General features: G+C 44.8%; 1 protein-coding gene across 11 annotated transcripts; it reads left to right on the forward strand.

Moving 5' to 3' along the window:
* The first annotated feature begins 1055 nt into the window (after positions 1–1055).
* On the forward strand, positions 1056–26797 carry PRMT8 (protein arginine methyltransferase 8). Of its 11 annotated transcripts, XM_083460570.1 has the most exons (11): positions 1056–2724; positions 2874–3555; positions 7413–7580; positions 8899–9054; positions 16112–16175; positions 17654–17796; positions 18165–18252; positions 18910–18998; positions 21608–21758; positions 22205–22326; positions 25894–26797. In XM_083460570.1, the coding sequence occupies exons 2-11, from the start codon at positions 3478–3480 to the stop codon at positions 25975–25977; spliced, it is 1143 nt and encodes a 380-aa protein (XP_083316696.1). In that variant the 5' UTR covers positions 1056–2724; positions 2874–3477; the 3' UTR covers positions 25978–26797. The 11 variants fall into 11 exon arrangements, with proteins under 11 accessions (XP_083316696.1, XP_083316695.1, XP_083316692.1 ...); XM_083460569.1 differs by lacking the exon at positions 1056–2724 and having other exon boundaries at positions 2883–3555; positions 18910–19025; XM_083460566.1 differs by lacking the exons at positions 1056–2724; positions 25894–26797 and adding an exon at positions 24863–25887 and having other exon boundaries at positions 2883–3555; positions 18910–19025.

The raw sequence follows: 26797 nt of genomic DNA on the forward strand, positions 1-26797 counted from the left end.
GTTCATTTTTAATAACCATGTGCAGAGTTTTATATGTGTTTTTCTTTGCCTTTTATACATATATAAATTTGTGACACTCCTCAGCTACTGCAAAAAGTTTGTGGTTCTGGTTGTGGCCTATGTGTGGCTAACAGGAAGCAGTTATGTATCTGGCATAAGGACTTGACCTGTGGTTGGTCTAACCTGGGCCACACATACCCAAAAGGGCTGGGCATCACTATTTGTGCATTTTTGTCTTTCTGATACATGTATCATATTCTTACGGTGTAGGAACAGAGCTACTAAAAGCTACTGCTTTTAGAGGTCTATGCATATGAATGTGTCTAATTCTACTGCGAATTCTTTTGAGTACACTTGAACACAATGACAACTATGGACAGCCTGGGTGGTTGGCATTTATTTATCTATTTCATAAAATGTATCTGCAACTTGACTGCAGGGGGTGGGGGAAACCAAAAGAGTTTACAAAAAGATTTTAATTTTTTTTTATAAAGAAAGTTACAGCCATAGTTTAAACCATACAGAAAGTTCAGGCAATAGAATAGACTAAAACAAATCATAACTCACACAAACTTCCTAAACACCTGAATAGGCTTGTCTAAATAGCAGTGTGTTTAGCAGGCACTGAAAAGAATACAGGGAAGGTGCCTGCCTGACCTCCATAGACAGGGAGTTCCAAAGTGTTGGTGCTGCCACATAAAAAGATCTAGTCATTACAGATAGTGTGGGTATTATGTGGCACCTGTAAAAATGCCAGTTCTGATGATTGAAGCAGTCGAATGGGCATCAGGAAACCTATGAGAAGGTGGGACTTTGGAGAGCCTCAAAAAGCTAATCGAATCCCAGTATTCCAGCAGGGGCCCACATGAGAAGCAAACAAAGACAATTTTCAAAATAGATTGTTTGAAAAACAAATGTTTTCAAACTTTTAAATGCAAGACCATAAGGGCCCTGCAACCTTTCAGAATATCTAAGTATTCAGTGTAAGCAGAAAGAAAGAAAGAAAGAAAGAGAAAAATTTATTATTTATACCCTTTCCAGCAAGTATAAAAACATAATAAAACATCAAACATTAAAAAAACTTCCTGATACAAGGCTGCCTTCAGATGTCTTCTAAAAGTTGTGCTGTTCTTTATCTCCTTGACATCTGATTGGTGGGAGTTCCACAGGAAGGGCGCCACTACCTAGAAGGCCCTCTGCCTGGTTCGTAATTCAATTAAAAACTGAATATGAAATGATGGGAAATTTGGCTCTTTCTGTGTGTCCTTGTGCTTTTTTGAAGTTGATATGTTACTCTTTCAGCTAGAGCAATGGTCCAAAGCCTACCATACCATGAGTCCAAGGAAAGTATCTTCTAATGCGAGCCTTTAGTGCACTATTTCTAGGTGTGCTGTTACTAAAACAAACAAATACTGAGTCTTTGAATGTGACATCTTCGTTAGCACCTTCAAATAAGTTCAATATGGCTAAGACTGGCAACATAAAAGGCTGGTCTGTGATATGAAGCCAATGCTATTCTAGGCTGCATCAACAGAAGTCTAGTGTCCAGGTCAAGGGAAGTAATAGTTCCACTGTATTCTGCCCTGGTCAGACCCCACCTGGAATACTGCATCCAGTTTTGGGTGCCACAATTTAAAAAGGATGTTGACAAGCTGGAAGGTGTGCAGAGGAGAGTCTAGAAGCAAAGCCTGATGAGGAATGGTTGAAGGAGTTGGGTATGTATGAAGATTTCATGGTATTGAAGTGCTGCACATTGTTGTTAATGAATTTTTGTAAAGTACATCGAGTTGTTTAGTTTGTGATTTATCTCTCTGCATTCCCAGGGTGTGGTAATGAACTTGGCTGAGATTCCTTCATTGCAAAGGGTTGGACTATATGCCCCTCAGCAATTACTAGTTGCCACCCTTTTGATTTGAGAGACAATGGGAAAGTGTGCCATTGGGAGTAGAGTAAAACTGTTGGAGTTACAGTGATTTGCTAGGGGAATACCACTAAAGGTGTGGGGGGGGGGGGTCCTCAGTATGCTTTCAATGGGTTCCTTCAACATCTGCATGGAAGCCACCTGTGCAATCTTGCCTTGCAAGGAAGCCCAACTCCCCAGTTCTGACTGTGCAGAGGCTGCAGTTGCCCAGTGAAAACGGAAAGATACTCTGCACGTGCTTAGTTGTATTGCTAAATGGGTATAGTTGGAGGAGGTGGGGTAATGTACCTTCAGTACCCTTCCCCTTTCTGCTTACACTCCTGGAGAGATGAGGCTTGAGGCAGAAAAGCCAAACCGATCTAGCCATATAGATAAGCTGAACAGTGATCGATCGGTTGCCCTTTCAATTAGACCCTCAAATTTGTTTGCGCTGCCTAATGGTCGACTCTGCCCGGGAATGGAGGAAGGGAGCTTTTGACACTGCTCCCTAAGCTGCCCTTCAATGGAGCTGGCGGTCTCCTCGCCCAACGCCAGCCTGCGCTTCTGCTGCACTGCCTGCCAAAGAGGTCTTCTGAGGACAGAGCAGAACGGGAGTGTCAGGTGCTTTCACTTCCAGCTGGAGGGGGGGGGCACCTCTATTGTTTTCTATTTTTATCTTCCCGCCTCATCCCCAGATGCTGCAACAAGTGCAGCGCAAGGTAATGCAGCCCCGCACCATTTCCAAGGCGGGAAGGCGCGCTTGCTTCTATGGGGCTCAGGACCCGTCCTTGGGAAGCTGGGGCTCTTCAGGAAGGAAGGCGGCGGTGGCCTAGCGTGGGGGGTGCAAGGGGGGCCGGCAGCACCAGGCGCAACATCTGGGGGTTAGGGTTAGGGGGCGCAAATCCACGGGTTAGGGGGCGCAAATTACTTGCCTTGCCCCGGGTGCTGACAACCCACGCTACGCCACTGGAAGGCGCGCCGTCCCTTGGCTGCCGGCGGGCCCGGAGCGGGGACTCTGCAGCGCAGCCCCGGCACAAGAGCCCAGCGGGGAAGCCCGGGAGTTGCCATAGAGACTGGCGGCGCAAGCACGACGTGAGCTCCCTTCTGCCGAGCCGGAGGGAGAGGAGTTAATGGGCTGACCCACAAAATCTTCTCCGGAGAGGCGAGCGGACCCAGAGCGGAGCCGCACCGAGGGCGCCTTCGAGCGGGCGAGCAGTCCCGGGCCATGCCGCCCGCCGGCCCCCCTGGCGCTCCGCGTCGCCTCCGGATCCCCAGACGGGGCAGCTGATCCATGTCCGCCCAAGTTCCGCGGCGTCGGCTCTTCGCTCTTCCTCGGGGCCTCCGGAGACGCCTGAAGCGCCTGTTGCTCGCCCCGGGCGGCGGCGGCAGTTCGAGGCGGGCAAAGTCGGCCGGGCTGGAGAGGGAGCCCGGGGAGCCTGGATGCGGAGCCGACGGGCGCCGGAGCCTTGGCGGGGCAGCCGAAAGGCACGCGCGGACGCACCGCCGGAGCGCGCCAGCCTGGCCGAGGGCTGAGGAAGCCAGCCAGCTGCCGCCCCCGGACCCCTCGGCCGGCTCCGATGGGCACCAAACACTCTTCGCGCTGCCTGCTCCTCAGGAGGAAAATGGCGGAGAGCGCGGCGGCGGAGAACACCGAGGTGAGAAAGCGGGCGACGCGCACCCCCCCCCCGGCCCCTTGGCAGGCGCCCACCTGAGCGCGCCCCGGAGCCCGGCGTCGCCGGCGCCCAGCCTCGGCTCCCCGGCCGGCGAAGAAAGGGCAGCGCCGCCGAGACGGGCCCCTCTCGCCTTCCCTCCGGCCCCTCGCCGAGGGGTCCGCCGGGGCTTCTCCCTGCCCGGGGGCGCGCGGGGCTGACTCCTTTTTGCGCAGAGTGGTAGCGGAGGGTCTCCCGGCCGGCCGGCAGGACCACCTTCTCCCAGCCCGGCCGGGGCTCCCTCCTCTCCGGCTCCTTCCCGGGCGGGACAGGCGGGGCGCCTCGGGCTGCTCTCCAGCGCCTCCGGCAGCGCGGCTGCCTGGAGCGGCGAGGGCAGGATGCAGCCCGCAGTGCCCGGCGGAGCTGGCCCGGGCGCCGCAGAGGGAGCGAGCGGCAGGGCGCGCGATCGGGTCGGGTCGGCCGGCTCCACGTGGCGAAGCAGCCTCGCCGCGGAGTCGGAAACTCCTTGGGGCGGGAAGGGCCTTCCCGGGACTGGGGGCTGCGCGCAGGCGGGCGCCCGAGGAGCCCACGTCCCTTTCCGCCCGCAGCTTGTACGCCGGGCTCCTCTTCCCGAAGACTTCCGACCGGCCGGCCGTTTGGCCAGGCTCGCGCAGGGCGCTGACCTACTTTGCCTGGGTCTTGGCTCTTGCGGGGGGAGGAGGGTGTCCTGGAAATCTTTAATTCCCCCCGCATCGCAATCTGCCTCCAATCGGAGCTCCACAACTCTTCGCCTACGTGCAAGAAAGATTTCTAAATGCGCCTGAACGCGAGGCGGCTGGAATGATCTCAAAGGAGAATGATTAAAGCAAAAAAAAAAATCGAGGCGGGAGCCACATGGCAGGTGCTGCATGGAAGCTCCTGCAAACACTTTGTGAGGGAGACGATGCTAAAAACAGCACCAGGCGGGCGGGCGGAGCATCTGCAAAGTGCCGGAGGAGCCGCGCGCCGCCTGCAACTGGGGTTCGAATGAAGGTCACAGCCTGGCTGGTTAGAGTTGTTTTACCTAAGATGAGATGCTTGAAGGTGGGGGAGCGTATTAGCTGAGACCTTAAACTTTAATTATTTGAACAACGTTATGTTCTCCCATCCTCCTCACCCTGTGAAGGCAGGTAGAAAATGTTCAGCTTGGAAACGGAAAGCAATGAGTTTGCCCTCCTTAGGCTGCATCCAAATGACCTGTGGCAGCCGGGTAGAACCTCCATGTTCAAAACAACATGCCCCAGAATACCAGGTGACGATTGTGATCTGTTTGGCTGCAAAGATTTCTGCTTAGATTCTGCAGGCTCTTCTCATATTGAAGTTAAATGTTTGCTAAAGGGAGAGTAACATTATAAACTAATTAAAAATGGGTAGCTATTCTCTACTGAAGATAGAGTTAACAAGATAACGGTAAGTTTATCTCTTACAACATATCCGTAGTTCTTACCTTACTAGCTCTATGTTATAACCCACCCTCTTCTGTTGTGAAGTTAAGGCGTTCAAGGGTGCTTCTGCAAGTATCAAATCTCACCTTAACCATAAACTCACTGATGACTGATCGCTTTTGTTACTTCAGTCCAGTGCCGTGCGGTCATTGGACTAAGGGACTAGGCTAGTCTCCTAAATGTTCCCCTGGTCCCTCCTTCCCTGTCCTGGGAAGCCTCTGCCCTGCTTAGGGAGGGAGGTGCGATGCTCATTAGGACGTCATGCACACGCATGACACCGACTCCCCATGCCTCTCACAAGCTAGCACCTCTGGTCCTAACTGTTCCCTATGAAAAATTTCACCACACACCACTGCTTCAGTCATTGTTTGAAGAAACTTCAGACATCTCTGTTTGAATAAATATTGTTTAAAAATGAGTAAGTAATTATGGTGGGTCTGTCAAGCCTATATTTGTTAACTTGGACCTAACACCTACATTTAATGTTATCTTCAAATAATTATCTACTAATGTAGTCTACTATTGACCTCTGTCAGATGATGTATCAGGTGCTTTATGATTCTGCTTCTTTCAAATTAAGACTACAGAATCTGTTTTCTCACTGGTTAAACTTTAACTGCTTGCTGAGTCAACTTATTGTCTTTTATAACTGATATTTTCAGTGACCAACAATGTACCTGCCATTAATTAGTCATAAAGATATAAGAGGCATATTGTACCAAGGAATTCCATTAATTAACAAACTTGATAATACTCTGGTTCAGCTTCATAGATTTGATTTCTTCTGGTGACTAGCAAGTTGACAACTGGCGCTGTGGGTTAAACCACTGTTCCGCTTGGGCTTGCTGATTGAAAGGTCGGCGGTTCGAAGCCCTGTGACGGGGTGAGCTCCCGTTGTTTGGTCCCAGCTCCTGCCAACCTACCAGTTTGAAAGCACACAGTGCAAGTAGATAAATAGGTACCGCTCCAGCGGGAAGGTAAACAGCATTTCCGTGCACTGCTCTGGTTCGCCAGAAGTGACTTAGACATGCTGGCCACATGACCTGGAAAAACTGTCTGCGGAAGCAGACAAATGCCGGCTCCCCCGGCCTTTAAAGCGAGATGAGCGCCGCAACCCCAGAGGCGTTCGCAACTGAACTTAATTACCTTTACTATTATCTAAAAACTACCCTGTAAACAAGAACTAATGAACAGATGACTCATTGAACTGATAAGCCTTAATTGATTTCCTGAATAACTGATAACCAATGACTGATGGCTATTTTGAAAGTGATTACTAACTATTAACTATTAACAAGAGCAGGTGGGTACCATTGATGTTTGATCTTGTTAGACTGACCTGCTTCTTCAAGGGAAGTGCAGCCTTAATCCAGGGAAGGTGTCCACACCTCATGGACCCCCCCCCCATGAAGCCACCCTCCTGGTCTTCTTTTCCTGATTCTGATGGTGTGGAGGGGTAAAGCTGGTGTCATCAGCATTGGGTGCCACCTCAGTCCAAATTCCCTGATTTGGCATCATCTCAAAATGGCTTCATATAAGTAGCATGGGGAACAATAACACTGCTCTGCTGGCCATATGACAGAAAGCCATTGACTACATGAAATAATTGCTAGAGGATGCAGGTGGTGGAGAAATAAGTTTCCCTTATCATTGCTTCCACAATAATACACTGTTAACCCATATTCAGTCAGACTCAGCTTTGTACCACTGCGTTCCCGTAGTCACCCTTCCTCCTTCATCACATGCACGTCTCCGAGTACTTCATGGTGTTGGCAAGGATACCCAGGAACAATTACATTGAAGGCCTACACATCTCACGATTCCCACAGTAAGAGAACGGCCTCAACAGGAGTGCCAGCTGTATCGGCTAGAAAATTCTTCAGAGCATTCAGGAAACAACCTGATTCTATCATTCTCCAGGGCAAACTATCTCAATGGTTCTCCTCCTCTGCAGAGGCAGAGAGGCGCATCCAGGGAATGATTTGTCCATGACCGTGTGCTCAAATCAGCTTTGTTGCAAAAATCAGGTCATGTTCTGCCATATTGGGACAGCCCTGTGGTTCTCATGGAGGCCATTAAGTCCTGAGCCAGAGCACTGAGGCCACCTGGAGATGAATGTAGAATTCCCCCAACAGATGAAAAATGGTCTATACAGGCCATGGATCTCATCCACTGAAATTCTAAGGAATATACTAAATCTAAATTAGATCTATTCTAGATATGAGTTTTCTCTTCTGATGTGTGCGCAGAAGAGTGGCTAGGACTTATGAGTGTTTTACAGCCTATATTTCCATACTTTGCTGCGTATTTTGTGATTTTAAATCTATGCAGTTCTCTCACGACAGAGTGAGAATTTCCATAATTCTTCTTCTTTTCCAGGTTGGCAGTGGTCCTTCCCCACCCATTCAGCCTCCAGCTGTTCCAAAGCCTGTCCAATCCACCATTCCTGTTCCAGGCAGAGGGAAAATAGCAAAATTCCTCAATCCAGAAGAGATGACATCAAGGGATTATTACTTTGATTCATATGCCCACTTTGGAATTCATGAGGTAATCCCTTAAAAAAACACTACCGTATTGGCTCGAATATAAGCCGCACCCGCAAATAAGCCGCTCCTTTAAAATTCAAGGCTTATTTGTAGGTGCGACCCACCTCCTGGCACTACCGCCTCCCAGCACTACTCCCCCCACAGCCGGCAGCGGGGTAGGCTTGGGAGCAGCGGGCTGGCTGTGCACTGCTGTCCCGCACTCCCAGGCTGCTCTTGGGGGGGGGGAGAAACCATGCCACTTTTATGTAGTTATATGTAATAAATATTACAGTGATCAAAATCAAGAAGGGTCAAGGACTTATACCTCAGTCCCTCATACATGAATTTGTATGTGTGTATAATGCTTTGATTAATAATAATAATAATAATTTATACCCCGCCCATCTGGGCGGCTTCCAACAAAATATTAAAATACAGTAATCCATCAAACATTAAAAGCTTCCCTAAACAGGGCTGCCTTCAGATGTCTTCTAAAAGTCTGGTAGTTGTTGTTCTCTTTGACATCTGGTGGGAGGGTGTTACACAGGGTGGGCGCCACTACCGAGAAGGCCCTCTGCCTGGTTCCCTGTAACTTGTAAAATTTGGTGGAGATTTCAGGCAGCATCACCTTTGATGTAGTGGCTGAGAGATGTAGCCTGCAGGCCACCAGCTCACCATCACCAATAGTCAGTTTAAAATGTGACACACATTTGAAGCAGGTCCTGAGGCGCAGGGAAGTAGTTGAGCAGGTGGACTCACCCTGCCTTATCTTGAAAATGTATTAGCCATCAGCTCCACCCTCTAACCAACTGAACTATCTACAGCGGCACTGTTAGCTGCTTTGACTATATACCGTATTTTTCGCTCTATAACACGCACCCGACCATAACACGCACGTAGTTTTTAGAGGAGGAAAATCCGTAGGCATGCCACCCGTAGGCATTCCCTCCATAACACGCACAGACATTTCCCCTTACTTTCTAGGAGGAAAAAAGTGAGTGTTATGGTGCAAAAAATACGGTAGCTAAAATGGCTGCAAAACTTTGCTCAGAAACTTCCACTTGCCTAATTCCATGTTAGATCAAACAATAGATAGTACGGATAATTGAACAGCGATTTTACTGATGTTGTTCATGTTACTGTGGAACGTGAGCAAGGGATGGACTAAACGACCTCCAAGATATAGCTGCAAAATCCACGAATCTGTGAAAAGTTCCAAGTGTTTTCTCCCCAAAGTTGAGAACGTTTTTGCTAGCTAAAACATATGATGATTTTTAAAAATGGAACACAAGTAAATCGTGTATTTTCAAGTAAACATATGGTGCCTTTTTCTAACACAGGAAATGTTGAAGGATGAGGTGCGCACATTAACGTACAGGAACTCCATGTATCATAATAAACATGTTTTTAAGGATAAGATTGTATTGGATGTTGGAAGTGGCACAGGGATCCTTTCAATGTTTGCAGCAAAGGCAGGAGCCAAGAAAGTTTATGGGGTAAGAAGAGCATTTTCTGAAAAATCCCGCCACATTTGCATGTATATTTTTGCAGCTTTGTAGCAGCGTTGCCAACTTTTGATTTTAAAAATTTAGATGCCCACAGTGACGTTCAATGGACTCTGACTAGTCAGGATATGGAGCCAGGCAAAATGTTCTGGCAATCAATCAAAATGTCTGGCTTTTATATTACAAATTCTAGCAATTGGCCAAAAAATCAGCCAGGTCAGTTCCCCTCCCCCAACCAAGTTGGCAACCCTCCTTAGAAAGGATCTGCACTAGATATTCTTTCCATCTTGGTGTCATTCTCATCCATTTCTTTTCTTGCTACATGTCACTTCTTTCGTGTGTTTTCTTTTGTGTGTTTTCTGCAAGTCCCACAATTTGCAACAGGGCCTACCGACAAGGAAATGTGCATAGGATTGTACCTACAGATAATTCCTTTGGCTCTTTTCAGCCACATGGTGTGTCCTAATATCTGTGAGGTTGGAGTCAGACATTTGTTTAGTGGTAAACAAGGTGACTCAAGTTGAACAAGTTCCCCTCACAATTTCTAACATGGCAGCTGCATATTGAGATTGTGACTCTGCACTTCCTGGTTCAGATTCCTTTGAAATATTTTCTGGAAATTGATGAGAATTAGATCTGCCAGTGTTAAGTTGTGGGCGAACATATCAGACGACACAGCGATTCTTCAAACAGCTCTTCTTTATTCAGAGGCCAGAACAGAACTGAACTGAAGGGCTCAGTCAGCCTGCTTATATAGAGCTCCAGTACCACGTTACTGTAACAACTTTCTAAAACTATCCAATCATTGAACGTCACTTTCGATCCTTCATTTGCATAACTATCTACAGTATCCCCCTGCTGGCCCAGGGTGAGAACTTCAGTACATAACAGCCAGTCAGGCTGGAAGGGGGTGGGTTAGAAAAAGATTTCACTGTGGAAAAGGGTGTCAGTAACTCTAGAGTGATTTCTTGGGGAAGGTTCTAACCTCTCATCAGAACTTTCTGACAGCCAGTCACTCTTCCCCCACACTTGGCGCTTTATTTCTTTGGCTCTCTTCCAGACTAAGCTGAGCCGGAAGCAGCTTACAACAACATCCAGGTAATATCAAAATACAAAGCATTTTGTATTTCCTCCTGTCACTAACATACACTGCCAAAGCACTAATTTAAAAGAAGTTCAAATAATAAAAAACAAACAAAAAGGGATAAATATACAATTATCTATGTTATGAAAATGCAGTAATAGTATATAAGTGTGTTGGAAGCCGCCCAGAGTGGTGGCGCAACCCAGCCAGATGGGTGAGGTATACATAATAAAATTATTAATGATAGAATAGCGGTATAGTAATATTATCAATAATAGTAATAAGCAAGCAATAATATGACAATAACTAAGTAGTAAGTAAATTTTTATTTATACCCCGCCCTCGCTGTCCAAGACCGGGCTTAGGGCGGCTAACATCAAATGTCAAATACATTAAAACACAATCAAACAATTGATTAAAATACAGTTTAAAAATTAGAATCAGGATTAAATTAAATGACTTCCCATGAAATTACAACCATAGGGGTCGGGAACCTCAAGTATTCATCAGGGCCAGCTATCCATGTTGGTCCCACATGAGCTGATAAAAGAGGTAACTTACAGGGTTCCATAGAGGGGGGTCAAACTGCGCCCGAACTGAAGGCCAGGCGGAACAGATCCGTCTGCGGAAGGATGTCAAGTCCTGCAGGGCCATGGTCTCCTGTGATAGAGTGTTCCACCAGGCTGGGGCCAAAGCCGAAAAGGCCTTGGTTCTGGTTTAGTTTAACCTCCTTGAGGCCCGGGACCTCCAAGGTATTATTAATTGTGGACCGTGAGGTCCTCCGTGGGGAATACCAGGAGAGGTGGTCCCATATTACTAGGGTCCTGGGCCGCATAGGGCTTTAAAGGTCAAAACCAGGACCTTAAACCTGACCCTGTACTCTACCAGGAGCCAGTGCAGCTGGTATAGCACTGGATGAATGTGGTCCCACGGCAAGGACCCCATAAGGACCCTCGCCGCGACATTCTGCACCCGCTGGAATTTCTGGGTCAGCTTCAAGGGCAGCCCCGCGTAGAGCGAGTTACAGTAATCGGGCCTGGAGGAGACCGTAGCATGGATCACTGTGGCTACATGAGGGCGAGAAAGGTAAGGGACCAGCTGCTTAGCACGGCAAAGGTGGAAAAATATCGCCTTTGCTGTAGCTGCAACCTGCGCCTCCATAGAGAGGGAGGCGTCAAAGGTTACACCCAAACTCCTGACTAAAGTTTTAGCAAACTAAATACCTGTCACACATTACTCAAATACAGTGCCACACTTGGGTTTTCCATTAAAAATCCACTTGGTAAAGAGACAGTGAGCATGCTAACTCCCTCAGACTGATTTAGAAACAATACTACAGTGCTGTCCAGAAGTATTAGAAAGGGGGCCAGGTTCCAGGAAAAATGGCCTTGGCAAGCCCCCCCACCCCCCCCCCGTCCGTCACTGAGCTCCATGAGTTTTGACTATATACAAGTTTGGCCTTGGGCACGATCCCCGGAATGTAACCCCCACGCAAGTTGCAGGCTTACTGTAAGGATATTTTAGCTGGTCACCAACTTCCTGCAATGTGGAAACAATGAGCCCCCCCATGTTGAGTCAGACTGACCTATTTCTTTGTTAAATCTAGGCTATAAAATATTTATGGCTAATAGATTTAAAACATTTATTGGCAGCTATATAAAGGGACAGAGCCTAGGGCTTGCCGATTGGAAGGTCGGCAGTTCGAATCCCCGTGACAGAGTGAGCTCCCGTTGCTTGGTCCCTGCTCCTGCCAACCTAGCAGTTCGAAAGCACGTCAAAGTGCAAGTAGATAAATAGGTACCACTCCGGCGGGAAGGTAAACGGCGTTTCCGTGCACTGCTCTGGTTTGCCAGAAGCGGCTTAGTCATGCTGGCCACATGACCCAGAAGCTGTACGCCGGCTCCCTCAACCAATAAAGCGAGATGAGTGCTACAACCCCAGAGTTGGCCACTACTGGACCTAATGGTCAGGGGTCCCTTTACCTTTACCTTTATATAAAGGCAGCGACTGATTTGTGAGGGGTTATGTTCCAGACTCCCAGACTCGTTGGCAGGGCCTGTGTAAGCTGGCCCCGTTCTGCCCCCTTTTTGACTTTTTGGGTCACTTCCAGGGTTGGTATGATGCATGCTTGCGGGGTTGCACACATATTGGACAAACCTAAAATGATCACTGGCTGTACACTTCGACCAATCTGGTTTTGTTCCAGGTCCAATAATTACTGATTCAATAAGAAAATGATTAAACATTCTTCATTTTAGTAGAGAAAGGGAATATCATCACCTTTAGCAAGTGTCTCACTTGATATTTTTTTAAGCATTTGAATGTGTAGATCCAAATTATCTAATGGAAGTAGTTTAAAATTTGGATTTGTAAAAAAAAAAAAAAAACTTATAAAAACTTCTGGAAGGCATATATGATAGAAGACAGGCTGCAATTCGAATAAATAATTCAGATTCTCCAAAATGTGCTCTTAGTTGTGGAATGAAACAGATTGCTCTCTGTTGCCTCTGTTTTGTCTTAATTTTAGAACCATTAGCAATTAAATTACACAATGGCCTCTCTGGTACGGGAGTGGTTATAAATGGAAGTGGTTATAAACGGAAAAGAACAAAATTTAGGCCTCTATGCACATAATATAATTTTATGCACCTCTGACCCTATTATAGCAGGCAACATATTATGTACGGAATTGGAGCAGTTCTCCAGGGTCTCCGGATTGCAAGTTAATTTTCAGAAATCAGAGGTAATGTCTTTTCATACACCACTCCATATACACAGACACTTAAAACAATGTTGAAGAGTCCAATAGCTAGGAAAAGTTTTAGATCGTTGGGGGTACAAAAGACCTATAATTTGAATGTTAGTATAATTATAGCACTGCTTGAAAAAACATATGTACAGATACATTGGAATAAAATGAGACTCTCCATTACAGACAGACTGGCCACATCCAAAATTATGATTGCACCTTAATTGCTCTTTTTCTTTCAAACGCTGCAAGGTTGAATACCAATAGCTCATCTGAACAATCAGTAGAATTGGACCAACCACATTTTTAAAAATCTTTATTGCCCAGTTGGGGCATTCCAAACTTAAGTAACTAAGTAGCTATTATGAAGCAATCCAACTTAATCATATGGAATTGAGGTCATCCAGTAAGAGAACCCAGTTGTCAACACTGAAGGATATAGAAATTGGATGGTGTTCAAACAGGGGTATTAGCATTAATGAAAAATACGTTTTGATAGTTGAGTTGGCTTGCTAAGCCTTATACTCTTATGTCATTTAGAATATGGGGGAAATGGGCAAAAGTTTTAGCCCCAGTACTGTCACTGTCACTTTAAGTTCAGTACAGCATCTTCCTTTATCTCAAAATAAAAATAGATAATAAAATGTGATTGTATGTGTAATGTGTATGGGTTGCTCGTGCGTAAGTTGCTGCCTCTCCAGGCTTTGTTGCCTTGCTAAACCTTTCAGTCTGGGCAGTCCTTCACTTCGTGGCTGCCTCAGTCGCTAGCAGAATCCGTCAGTGGGCGTTTCTTAAATCTTTTCCAACATAAAAGTTGTTTGACACCCAGTCTCCTCCTACTCTCTCTGTGCGGAAGTCTTCTGCGCAGGGTGGGCGTGGGTAGCGGAGGACCCGTGCTCTCCCCGCTGGTGTCCGGTGAAGAGTCCTGGAGCCCTCTCGCCGATTCGCCCATCAGCCCCTCTATATCCCTGGTGTTGCGCTGATTTACTTCCCCATCTGCGGAGCTGCCTCTCTCCCTGCTGGGCCCTTCTCCAGCATCATTTGAGAGCCTTCCCTCCGCCTCTAGCTCCGATGTCAGTTCCCTGACAGTATGGAAAGAAGACCAGTTATATTATTTGAAAGGTTTTTATAGCAAGGGACAACCTCTTACAGCAGCAGAGATTACGTTTAGAAAATAATCAGATTTTATGGTTGTTAGGATATCAGTTTCCTACACATATACAAATTTAAAAGGATTAATTAAAAAGGAAGCTATGAGGAAACTAACAGAATTTGAAAAGATAAGAGGAAGCATAATGACTAAGGGATTAATTTCCCTTCTATACAAAACCTTGATTGAGAACCAGTTTTGAGAACAAAATCTAAAAAACTGGTGAGAACTAAATTGGGATATAAATATTGATAAGGATAAATGCAACCATATACATCTCTGTCAGCAACTACTAGTAAATGTTCACTAAAAATTGTGCATGGATGGTGTTTCTTATGTAAAGTCCAATAGCTTCTTATGTAAAGTCCAATGGAGAGGATACGAAATTATAGTACATATGAACACATGTGATGGGAATGTCCACAAATAGGGAAAAATGGAATTGTCTTTTAAGAGCTATCTCAGATTACAGCTCAGACAATCCCAATAACCCCAGCATTAGTCTTGCTTAATTTATATACTTTAGATATGCACCAATTAAGAAGTAAGGAATTAATTGCTGTATTTTTCACCCTATAGGACACACTTTTTCCCCTCCAAAAATGAAGGGGAAATGTGTGTGTGTCCTATGGGGCGAATGCAGGCTTCAGGAAGCTATCCGCAATCCTTGGGAGCCCGCGGGAGTTCCTGCCGGGCTCCCTAGGCTTGCGGATAGCAGCCTGTTCTGGGGGCTGGGTTGGGGGAAGCTCGGGCTTCCCCCGCCCCAGCCCCGCGCCTGGGGGAAAATATTTTTTTCTCCCCCCCCCCCCAAAAAAAACCTAGGTGCGCCCTATGGGCCAGTGCTCCCTATAGGGCGAAAAATACGGTACACATTTATTAACAGCAACCAGAATGGTAATAGCCAGAACTTGGAAAACATTGCCATTACTGAATATAGATCATTGGTATAATATATTCTGGCAACAGACATAATGGAAAAGTTGTCACAAGAACTGAACATGGCAAGGGCACAGAAAAATAAAATAATGTTTACACTCTATGGTATGATTTTATTAACTATACAAATGAAATATTACATGGATGACAAATACCTAAAACATATACTGTATTATGGCATGGATAAGCAGGCAATATTCTTTAGTTCCAATTTGATTTATTGAATAATCCATTGATTTTTTTTGTAATCACCTCATTATTATGTTTTGTATTCTCCCTCCTAGTGATTCATTTTTTTTGTTAGTTTTGTCATGGTTTATTATTTATGTTTGTACAAAGAAATTACAATACAGTGGTGCCTTGGTTTAAGAACAGTCCTGTTTACGAACAATTCGGTTTACGAACTCTGCAGAACCGGAGGTAGTGTCCCGGTTTGCGAACTTTACCTCGGTCTAAGAACGGAATCTGAGCGGTGGAAGGGCACCAGCAGTGGGAGGCCTCATTAGGGAAAGTGCGCCTCGATTTAAGAACGGTTTTGGTTTAAGAACAGACTTCCGGAACAGATTATGTTTGTAAACTGAGGTACCACTGTAATTGTTTTGTGAATGCTTTGTTACTGATTTACGGTAATTAAAATGTTAAAATGAGAAAAAATGAAAGATGCATATCACATTATTTACTAAAGCACAGTTGGTCTATGTTTGCACTACAGACTAAAAGACTCTAACAGATTCCTCACTTCGCTAACCAGTAGTCAGCAATTGCCGGAAGTCATGAAGGAAGTCATGATACGAAACCAAGCTATCATTTTGGGGGTCTCAAAGGGTTGAACTGGGGTTCTTAAAGGGATGGAATGATGGAATCATGACTTCTGTGGCCCCAGATCTGGAAAGAAGGTGGTTCAGTATTTTGTCCTAAATGGGAGAAAAGAAAATGAAGACTATGCCTCAATGAGCATATATACACTAAAAACTTAAATTTGTATTTCCCGCTTCTTCTAGATACATATTTTCATATTCTGTTTTTTCTCTCTCCATACAGTTTCTGGCATGATTCAAATAAAATGCCTCTCATTGGTTCTGCAATACTTAATGCAAAACACTTTCTCTTTCTCTCCTGCATCCTTTAGATTGAATGCTCCAGTATATCTGACTACTCGGAAAAAATTGTCAAGGCAAATCACTTGGACCACAGTAAGACATATTTAAGGAAATTAGTTGTGCCTAGTGTTTCTGATGTATTTACATATCCATGTTTGCATTTTGGTTTATGGATTTATTGTGATTAATTTTTTTAACACACATACACATACCTTTCTAGGGTAAAGGTAAAGGGACCCCTGACCATTAGGTCCAGTCGTGGCCGACTCTGGGGTTGTGGCGCTCATCTCGCTCTCTAGGCCGAGGAAGCGCCGCAGCGTACACTTCCGGGTCATGTGGCCAGCATGACTAAGCCGCTTCTGGCAAACCAGAGCAGCGCACGGAAATGCCGTTTACCTTCCCGCCGGAGCGGTACCTATTTATTTACTTACACTTTGATGGGCTTTTGAACTGCTAGGTGGGCAGGAGCAGGGACTGAGCAACGGGAGCTCACCCCGTCTTAGGGATTCGAACCGCCAACCTTCTGATGGGCAAGGCTCTGTGGTTTAACCCACAGCACCACCCGCGTCCCTTTTTTTCTAGATTACAGTCCTTCTATAAATATTCACTAAAAAGAACCAGTGTATTCACATACATGAAAACATCTAAGAAAAGGGTAGAGTCCTGTTGGATCAGACCAATAATTCATCTAGTCCCATGGTTGGGAATCTCTGGCTTATTCAGCCCAGCAGACTCCAAACCATGCCCACCTGTCATCAGGTGTGAGTATAATGCACAGGAGGACAAGTAAAAACATACCACTAAATTCAAAAGGAAGAATTGGGAAGATGCCCTAAGTATGTGCCTAGTTCTTCCTTTGCAGCCGTGGGCTTAAAGTCATCCTCTAACAGCACCAGGTGTTTCATAGGTGGGTGATGTTGGTGAAATTTGGAAACACGGGTGAAATTGCACTGACAGCTTGGTCTAAGTCTGGAACTTACCATTGCTCTCCCAGGCCTTTGGCTAATTTAACAACATATAGCCTTTTTTAATGGGGGAGGGGCATTGTTTCCGTTTGCTACTATGTTAGGGTTTTTTGTTTGTTTGTTTTTTTAAATCATTTATTATGTATTTTATTACATTTTATATATTTATATGTTGTTCTAAGATCTGGGTATGATTTTCATTAATACCAGATCATAAATTACCAAAATAAACTGATAAAACTTTGTTCGATAAAAAGTAAACCTCAGGCACTTTCCAGATCTTGTTGGACAGAAGACTCAGCTCATATCTGTATCTGTCACTTTGGAAAGCAGCACAAGCTGCTCTGAGTTCCTCTGCTGAGTTCAAGTTGTGTTTTGTGTCTAAAGCTGTTTTGCTGGAAAGTAAGTTGCACCATTCACCATTATGGAGAAGGGAAAAAATTGCTCTGATGTTTTCTGTCCTGACAGAATTTGCAGTTGCAGAAGGCCCTGTAGAGTAGCTGCGAGGTTACAGGCAGAGTTTGGGGGCTGGAAGCCTTGATTTGTTTAGAAAAAGGAAACCTTTTTTCATTTTATATGAAATCTGTTCTTTTTTGCTCCTTACAGTAATCACAATATTTAAGGGTAAAGTAGAAGAAGTTGAATTGCCTGTGGACAAAGTAGACATCATCGTCAGTGAATGGATGGGTTACTCACTTCTCTATGAGTCCATGCTTAACACTGTCATCTTCGCTCGAGACAAGTGGCTGGTAGGTGCTTTGTATATCACACCTGTTGCTGGAATGAATGGCCATCAGTTTGCCAGTCATTGTCCTCCCCCCATCAATACCCCGTTAGCTTGTTGGAATGGGAGTCATTCTGAGACTCTCTAAAAGATCTGCAAAGAGGGTGAAATAAACAGAGAAATAGATCTGTTTGATTTTTAGAATCAAAGCTTCATTTTGGAGTGACACCCTGCAGTTCTCTAGAAGTAATTCATGTAACAACCCCGTGACTTAGTGACATGAAGGATTTCAAAGAAAGCAAAGGTGGGTGTTTTGTAGGAGCAGTTCAAAAATATGATGTCTTTGTCAAGTGACTAGATTATAAGATCTATCTCCCCATAATTCATCAACAGAAACCTGGGGGGCTTATGTTTCCAGACCGGGCTGCATTGTATGTGGTAGCAATTGAAGACAGGCAGTACAAAGACTTCAAAATCCACTGTAAGTATGTAGATATTACAAGTCTTCTATGCATTTCATACAAGCTGTTTAAATAAAAAAAATCCTTCCAGTAGCACCTTAAAGACCAACTAAGTTTGTTCTTGGTATGAGCTTTCGTGTGCATGCACACTTCTTCAGATACAAGCTGTTTGTTAGCTGATATTGCTGTGTAGAGGATTATTGTATTCCTCCATCAAGTGCAGCCTGTATGCAAGTCCAAGGAGGTCAAGGCCTAACACACACAATTGGACAAGGGCCGAGCATCCCTAAGGTTGGCCAAACAACTTCAAGAGACTTGCATCACGCTCTGTCTGAATGTGAGCAACTTTGTCCTAAAAGTGCCTTGTAACCTTGCCACAGCAGGTTCCTGAGGTCTCCAGACTCAAAATTCTGCTTTTGACTTCCATTTCCAAAAAGCTTTGCTATTACATTTCTCCTCATGTTTAACCAAAATCTGCTTTTTAGAAACTTCCAGCCTTTAGTCCTGCTGTCTGGAGCAAAAGAACATCTGCTTCATCTACTGTGTGACAGCCCTTTAGATATTTGAAAACAGCATTTGTCCCTTAATCTTCTCTTCCCTAGGCTAAACTTGCACGAATTGCAAATGTTTCCCCTTTATTTGTACTGACCTTTGACCTTCTCCATTTGTTTTGACAGGGTGGGAGAATGTATATGGCTTTGATATGACCTGTATCAGGGATGTTGCCATAAAGGAACCCTTGGTGGACATTGTAGACCCAAAGCAGGTGGTGACCAATGCCTGTTTAATAAAGGTTTGGCGTTTCTAAAAGTATAAATTTAAAATAGTGTTACTTTAAAAAGATTTCTGTGACTTCAGGGATCTAGTACTTTGGTCTTTGTCCTTTCGCTCTGACTTTTCATGCTGCTAATCAGCTTCAAATGTTGACCCTTCTATATAAAAGCCACACGGCGGTGTTCCATTGTACTATGGCACAGGCCATAATGCTGGTGGCTTCAGTCCCCTCTGGTCGAAAGTTGCAGCTAGTAAATGCCACTAACTAATGGAAAGGATAATTACTATGCATGGTCTAGTCCAGGAAAAATGGGTTAAGGGGAAGTTGTAAATGTGCATCCGCCCTTGGTGGTGGAGAGGGGCAGTGCCTGCCTCACGACAGCTTGCCATTTCTGAATGTCTATAGCCAGCTTCCCCTTCATTCTGGTGAGCCTTTGGCTTACTGGGGAGCTTAATATTAATGTATATAAAGTCTTAAGAGATGTTGCTATATTAGAGATGCTCATAATTGAATCCTTTGTACGTGTGAAGAATTTTTATGTATTCAAATTACTGTAGCTGTATGTTAATTGAAACCAGTTTGTAGTGATGATATATTTTAGTCTGTTACCAACAGTAATATATTTTAGCATGTTTTTTCTTTTCTTTTGTAGAGATTTGTAATTAATAGCATTGCAAAAGCACCAGTGAGAAATTTGTGGGTTTTACAGTTATGGCGAAACATCCACGTGCTGTTTCTGTCATCCCACCCACTTGGGAACGGCAGGGGTCAGGATGTGGTGTACCCAAAAACACCACACTGTGATGTACACACAGTTGTTGTCTATGTACCTAGCTCCCAAGAGGGAACTCTTGTGTTGGAGAACTGTGGAGAAAGAACAGTTTACACAAGAGCACAAAAGGGGGGGGACTTTGCAAGCAATTTGCCTCTTGATCACTCCTAAGAACTTGCTCACATTGCTAAAACTCAAAAGTCTTTTTATTTAGCATGTACTCTGCCTCAATACTCAGGCACAAAGAGCCAACAGCAACTTTCACTTCACTACACCAAGTCTTGAAGGAGCATCTCCACCCCCATCGTTCTACCACTGAGGTCCAGTTCCAAGAGCCTTCTGGCGGTTCCCTCACTGCAAGAAGTGAGGTTACAGGAAACTAGGCAGAGGGCCTTCTCGGTAGTGGCACCCGCCCTGTGGAACGCCCTCCCACCAGATGTCAAAGAGCACAACAACTACCAGACTTTTAGAAGACATCTGAAGGCAGCCCTGTTTAGGGAAGCTTTTAATGTTTGATGCATTACTGTATTTTAATATTGTGTTTAATATTGGAAGCCGCCCATAGTGGCTAGGGAAACCCAGTCAAATGGGCGGGGTATAAATAAATTATTATTATTATTATTATTATTATTATTATTATTATTATTATTATTATTATTGAATGCCAGGGCGCAGCAACCTACACTAGTAAACATGGGAAGAGAGGAACACTTGCTGTAATGGATCATTGCTACAACTGTCCTCCCACCCGAATGCCATATGGGAATACTGTGTCTTTGCTCAATATTCTTCCTCCACAACAGTGGGATGAAACTCATCCCATTAGCTGCAACAAAGAACCTACCCTACTCTGTTTCTTGACTTGCCATTTGTGTGGGTTCTGTGACAAAATTGTCACACTCGCTTTCTGTAGATTTTTTGGGATTCTTCTCAGAAGTGTGTGTGAATACACACGAGTGCTGGACACACGCACCTGTGGGGGGTTCAGACACATGCTTTGCAACAGTCCTGGTGGAGGAATACAGGAAGCAAAGGTGGCTTGAGGCATGTGTTGTTAACCTGGAATGTGTTGTTTGTAACATGTGGACAGCCTTGCCACTTGAAGAGTGCGTAATGAGTTTTTTGTGTGTTCCCCTCCTCCTTTCTTTACCTCAGTATGATTAGATAAGTATGCAATATTAATAGGCTAGCCCAAAATTTCTTTTGAAAATTAAAAGGTGTTCGTTGTGGGTGTTACTTTCCTCTGTCTGCTCTGCTTCTTTGCAGCGAGTTCAAAGGGGTTTTGCAAACCATTGCCTGTTGTACCACTCCCTGCTGGGGGGTTCCCAGGAAGGGGAAGTTATAGACCAGGCTCCTCCAACCTCGGCCCTCCAGATGTTTTCAGACTATAATTCCTATCGCCCCAGGTCCTGCTAGCTAGGGATCATGGGAGTTGTAGGCCAAAAACATCTGGAGGGCCGAGGTTGAGGAAGCCTGTTATAGACCTTTTGTAAGCAGTGGACCTAATAGAGGTACCGTTGCAGCAACCCAGGTGGCAGAGGAAGTTTTGGCAACATTAGTTTGGACAGAGAAGGTGCCACTTCCTAGGCAGGTTCCAGTCGAGGACTCACATCAGGGCAGATGCAAGAGGTTGTGTTTTCACAAGGGGTTTGGGCAAGGAACGCAAGGGCAACTTCACCAGGGATATAACAGGCCAGATACAGGAGATCATTCTAGTTAAACAAGCAGACTTGCTTACCCAGGTAATATAAACTGCCTAGCCCTGGTATTTTATATTGATGTTTTCTATGGCTTCTCTCTTCTTCTTCTGCAACCCCCAACAATATAGGAAGTGGATATTTATACAGTGAAGACTGAGGACCTGGTGTTTACCTCTGCCTTTTGCCTCCAAATTCAGCGCAATGACTACATTCACGCCTTGGTTACTTACTTTAATATAGAATTTACAAAGTGCCACAAGAAAATAGGGTTTTCTACAGGTAAGTTCTTTCTTTGGCTTCATGTGGGTTCTGTCTCCAATTACAGACATCAGGGTCAGAAACGTGATAACACTGAGTGGGGTTTTAAGGGATAAATTCTTGAGTTTAGAAAATGATCACATTAATAACATATTTTAAAACACAATAAAAGGAAAGGATTATTGTGGTGTGCTTCTTGATTATTTTTGTAGGGAAGATCAGGGCAATTAACAAATATTTTAATAACATTAAGTGACATTAATGGCATAGGAGTTAAATAACATTAGCTAAAAGACAAACTATTATGTAAAGAAATTTACAGATGTTACATTGTTCACCATGGAATCACCTGACAATAATGCCAGTGTGAAGATACTTTGTTAAATCATCTCCATTTCATTGGTGAAAATATAAACAATATTAGATTGGTGGGGAATTTCTTGCATATAACCTGTCTCCTTTTCTAGCACCAGATGCCCCTTACACCCACTGGAAGCAAACTGTCTTCTACCTGGAGGACTACCTAACTGTAAGAAGGGGTGAAGAACTCTACGGAAGTATATCCATAAAGCCAAATGAAAAAAATGTGGTAAGTTGGGTTCACGTAACTGAATTTAGATGATCAGCTTAGGAACCTATGGGTGTCTGGGACAGGTATTTCTGAAACATTTGTTCATGGATATTTGTTGAAAAGTACCTGAAACTGCCTCAGGACGCAATCATTTTTGATTGTCTGATTTGACTTTTGACCCTTTAGTAGATCATATTTAAAAAATGGATCTGATTTTTTTCAACATCCAATCAGGTTTCAAGATCTGTCAGTTGTTCTGGTTAACCAAAAGCCACCATGTTACAAAGCTATTATTTCACAGTGCAATCCTTCTCCAAAAGCAGGCCCCATTAAGTTCAGTGGAGAACGTAGAAGTATTGGAATAATTGCTTTACCTCAACTCTGATCACATGGCCACCTCTTCCTCCTGCAATGGCTGCCGGCAGCTGCAACCTCTCCCTTCAGACCCATTCCAACAGAAAAAGAGGGGGGAAGAAAAGAATTGGCAGATGTGAACACAGATACATAGAATCATAGAATCATAGAGTTGGAAGAGACCACAAGGGCCATCGAGTCCAACCCCCTGCCAAGCAGGAAACACCATCAGAGCACTCCTGACATATGGTTGTCAAGCCTCTGCTTAAAGACCTCCAAAGGAGACTCCACCACACTCCTTGGCAGCAAATTCCACTGTCAAACAGCTCTTACTGTCAGGAAGTTCTTCCTAATGTTTAGGTGGAATCTTCTTTCTTGTAGTTTGGATCCATTGCTCCGTGTCCGCTTCTCTGGAGCAGCAGAAAACAACCTTTCTCCCTCCTCTATATGACATCCTTTTATATATTTGAACATGGCTATCATATCACCCCTTAACCTCCTCTTCTCCAGGCTAAACATGCCCAGCTCCCTTAGCCGTTCCTCATAAGGCATCGTTTCCAAGGCCTTTGACCATTTTGGTTGCCCTCCTCTGGAGGTCAGAGGTCAGAATGGCAGAATGCAGAATTATGGAGCTGCCTTTCCCTGCCATGCCACTCCTGCCACCACCATGCCTGTTGCTGCTTCTCTGCCCGCCCTGCCGCTTCCGCAGTTTTGGGGAGGTGAGATCTTGCACACAATCTTGCGTGGCTTCAGCCCAAATCATCACTGCTACCAGTGGTGCGTCTGTGCCTGCAGAGCTCTTGCCTTGGGGCTTCTGCTGCCTAAGGCAGCTGCCTCAGTATGCCTAATGGCCGAGCTGGCCCTAATTATGTAGAAATGCTCTTTGTGCTCCTTCCAGAAGCAAAATACCTTCTGAGGTACCAGGGTAGAGGCTTCTCCATGATGCCCCCCACCCCAATCTGCCAGATGCTCTCCCGTAAAAGACACAACACCAACATTTTGGCACCAGCTTAAGACTTACCGTATTTTTCGCCCCATAGGACGCACCGGCCCATAGGACGCACCTAGTTTTTTTGGGGGGAAATAAAGGAAAAAAAATTTATTTCCCCCCCAGGTGTGCTGTGCTAAGCCCGAAGCTTGGGGCATGCGGAGCTCAGCGCGCCCCAAGGTTCTTGGTGCCGGCAAGGTCTCCGCTAGCCGTGGGAGAGCCCCGCGACTCTCCCACGGCTAGCGGAGCGCTGCGCTAATCCCGAAGCTTGGGGTGTGCAGAGCTCAGCGCGCCCCAAGCTTCTGGGTGCCGGCAAGGTCTCCGCTAGCCATGGAAGAGCCCCGCGGCTCTCCCAGGGCTAGCGGACGGCTGCGCTAATCCCGAAGCTTGGGGCGTGCGGAGCTCAGCGCGCCCCAAGCTTCTGGGTCCTGGCAAGGTCTCCGCTAGCCGTGGGAGAGCTCTGCGACTTCGCGCGGCTCTCCCAGGGCTAGCGGACCGCTGCGCTAATCCCGAAGCTTGGGGCGTGTGGAGCTCAGCGCGCCCCAAGCTTCTGGGTGCTGGCAAGGTCTCCGCTAGCCCTGGGAGAGCTGGGTCTCCCACGGCTAGCGGATAGCTTCCTGAAGCCTGGAGAGCGAGAGGGGTCGGTGCTCACCGACCCCCTCGCTCTCCAAGCTTCAGCGAAAGCCTGCTTTCGCCCCATAGGACGCACACACATTTCCCCTTCATTTTTGGAGGGGAAAAAGTGCGTCTTATAGGGCGAAAAATACGGTATTTATTTGCCCATACATTTTATGTTTTTTAATTAAACATTTTATTGTTCAAACCCATAGGCCACCACGATTCAAGATAAAATACATGTGAAAATACAGTTCAGTTAACATATTCCATCAATCAAGACACGAAGTAAAGGGACACTGACCATACAAATTTGTGCCTAGATCAGGCATGTCCAAAGTCCATTTCAGGGGCCTAATCCAGCCCACCAGTCAACAACCTTGGGGTAAAATCATAGAAAAGCTCAACAACTATCAAATCTGGCCCTCTTTGAAAAAAGTTTGGACACCACTGGCCTAGATACTACAAGCATCCCATTCACTCCACTAAGTTTTTTTTATGTCTGGCTCTTAATTTTCTAGCAGACAGAACACATTTTGCAATCTGGATGGTAACAGAAATGTCACTGTTTTCTAGCAATGTACTTATATGTTCCAGCGGCGTATCTGTTTGACAGGAGGCAGAGGAGATGGGTGCAAAATTTATACCTTGGGGACTCAAACAGTGAGATATCCTCAACTTCACTGGACTCACAAATACAACTTCCTACAGAGTACATCCACCAAAGCCATAAAACTGATTTTCTCAAAGGAGCTGTAGTAAAGTATTGCTCCAAACCAAATGCCATTTTATATAAAGGGCAGCAAATAGGATAACGATTATTACATTTATCTGATTGAATAAATGTCTTATCATTTAGAATAAACATTTATTCCTTCTTTGAAAAACTATTTAACTTTGGTAGAAGAGAAAGTGGATTAACTTCCATATTAATCCCATAAGCATACAGGTTGGTTCAAACAGAGTTTACCCAAGAGTTTGGGGCTGAAGTCTGGAGTTGTTCTTGAAAGTGTTGGGGGGCAGGGGGAGCAGGCGAGAACCATTCACACATACCAACTTCAGCCAGTGCAAAGCAAGTATAACACGAGCAAAAGTTTCTATAGAAAGCAATCCTGTTTCTGCCTTTAAAAGAGGCGCAGAGGTGCCTTGAGGGACAGCTAATAGGAATTCCATGAAAGAATTCTGCACCACCTCCAAAACAGAAATATTCGTCTACCCCGATACTTCTGTACCTTACATTAGTTGTGAGAGAATATTTGTTTGATGGTGTATCTTAGTATGTACTGTTCATTGTGTGATTTGGTCAGCTGCTTTTATATTAAGTTACGTTCCCACGCTATGTTATTTATAGATCATGGGGGCGTAAATATTTTCATAACTCTGCATAAATTGTTCCTGCTAAGTACTTGAAGGATGCAAGTGGGGGAGCACAAGCCGAGTCACATGCTGAAGACCCCCAGATATGTTTCCCTGTATTCAGAAAAGGGCTAGGATTTTGTTTCTTGTCTTTGTTTTTTGGCTAAGTCGCCTACTGAATTTAAGAAAGGAGGAAGCTTTGAAGCAGAACCTTTCAAGTGCTAAGATATAGTCCTATGCCACACAAAAATTATTCTTAATCTGCATTACAGCGTGACTTGGATTTCACAGTAGATTTGGATTTCAAAGGGCAGCTCTGTGAAATTTCTGTATCTAATTCCTATAAAATGCGCTAATAAGCAACTGTCTTCACAAGAGAAGAAGAGAGCAGCAATTCCTGGTCTGGTCTGCACATCTCAAGCTGGGAACAATCGCTTCCAGATTTTCAAACTACCTGAACTGAATAGCTGAAAAGTCCTTACAGCACAAAGCACCGGCTGTGGATCGCTAACATGAATGTATGGATATAGTTTCTGTCTAGACTACAGTAAACTACCCTCTTTGTCAAAACAAACAGAACCCACAGCCCACTAGTCGTATAACTTACTATGAGTAAGATTCTTCCAAGTTTTGCATGCTATATGTATTTTTTCTTACTGGAAAGATCTTTTATGACATTGTTGTGCATAGATGACAGTTATATTAATAAAGTATAGAACATTAGTCTCTGAATTGTTTCCGTTCCAGCTAGCTGAGAAAACTTTGAAATTGCAATCCTGAACACACATTCTGCTGGAACCAGCAGGATGGACATGAGCAAAATCTTTTCATGAAGCAAGCAATCTTTCTTACCTGTTTACTGTACTTTCTGGAAAATGCTTGAACTTGTTAGTACAAGATAGGAGTTGATTTAAAACAAATAAGCACCATTATTTTATGAATACAGTATTTGTTCTATTTCTCTGTCTGTAAAAGTGGGTTTTAGTTCCTGGTTCAACTGCAGCAGTGGCAACACGGGACATTGGAATTGTCGTTTCCATTGTGATGAGTTGTATGGAACCGTCCCAAAACATGCAGACTGAAGCTTTATGAAATGGTGTGTTCCTTTCTTGCTGTAAACAAGAAAAAAAAACCATAAGAATAAACAAAAATAAATAAACAAAAGCTTTTTATTTA

Source organism: Podarcis liolepis (assembly GCF_965112155.1).
Source record: "Podarcis liolepis genome assembly, chromosome: 9".
Taxonomy (NCBI): domain Eukaryota; kingdom Metazoa; phylum Chordata; class Lepidosauria; order Squamata; family Lacertidae; genus Podarcis; species Podarcis liolepis.

What these genes read in the sequence shown, in the direction of transcription:
- PRMT8 (XM_083460560.1), top strand. Translation starts at nt 4,751, where the DNA reads ATGAGTTTGCCCTCCTTAGGCTGCATCCAAATGACCTGTGGCAGCCGG. An exon ending in CAAAGACTTCAAAATCCACT is followed by an intron (nt 18,253 to 18,909) that starts GTAAGTATGTAG and finishes TTGTTTTGACAG; the next exon opens with GGTGGGAGAATGTATATGGC. An exon ending in CCAATGCCTGTTTAATAAAG is followed by an intron (nt 19,026 to 21,607) that starts GTTTGGCGTTTC and finishes CCAACAATATAG; the next exon opens with GAAGTGGATATTTATACAGT.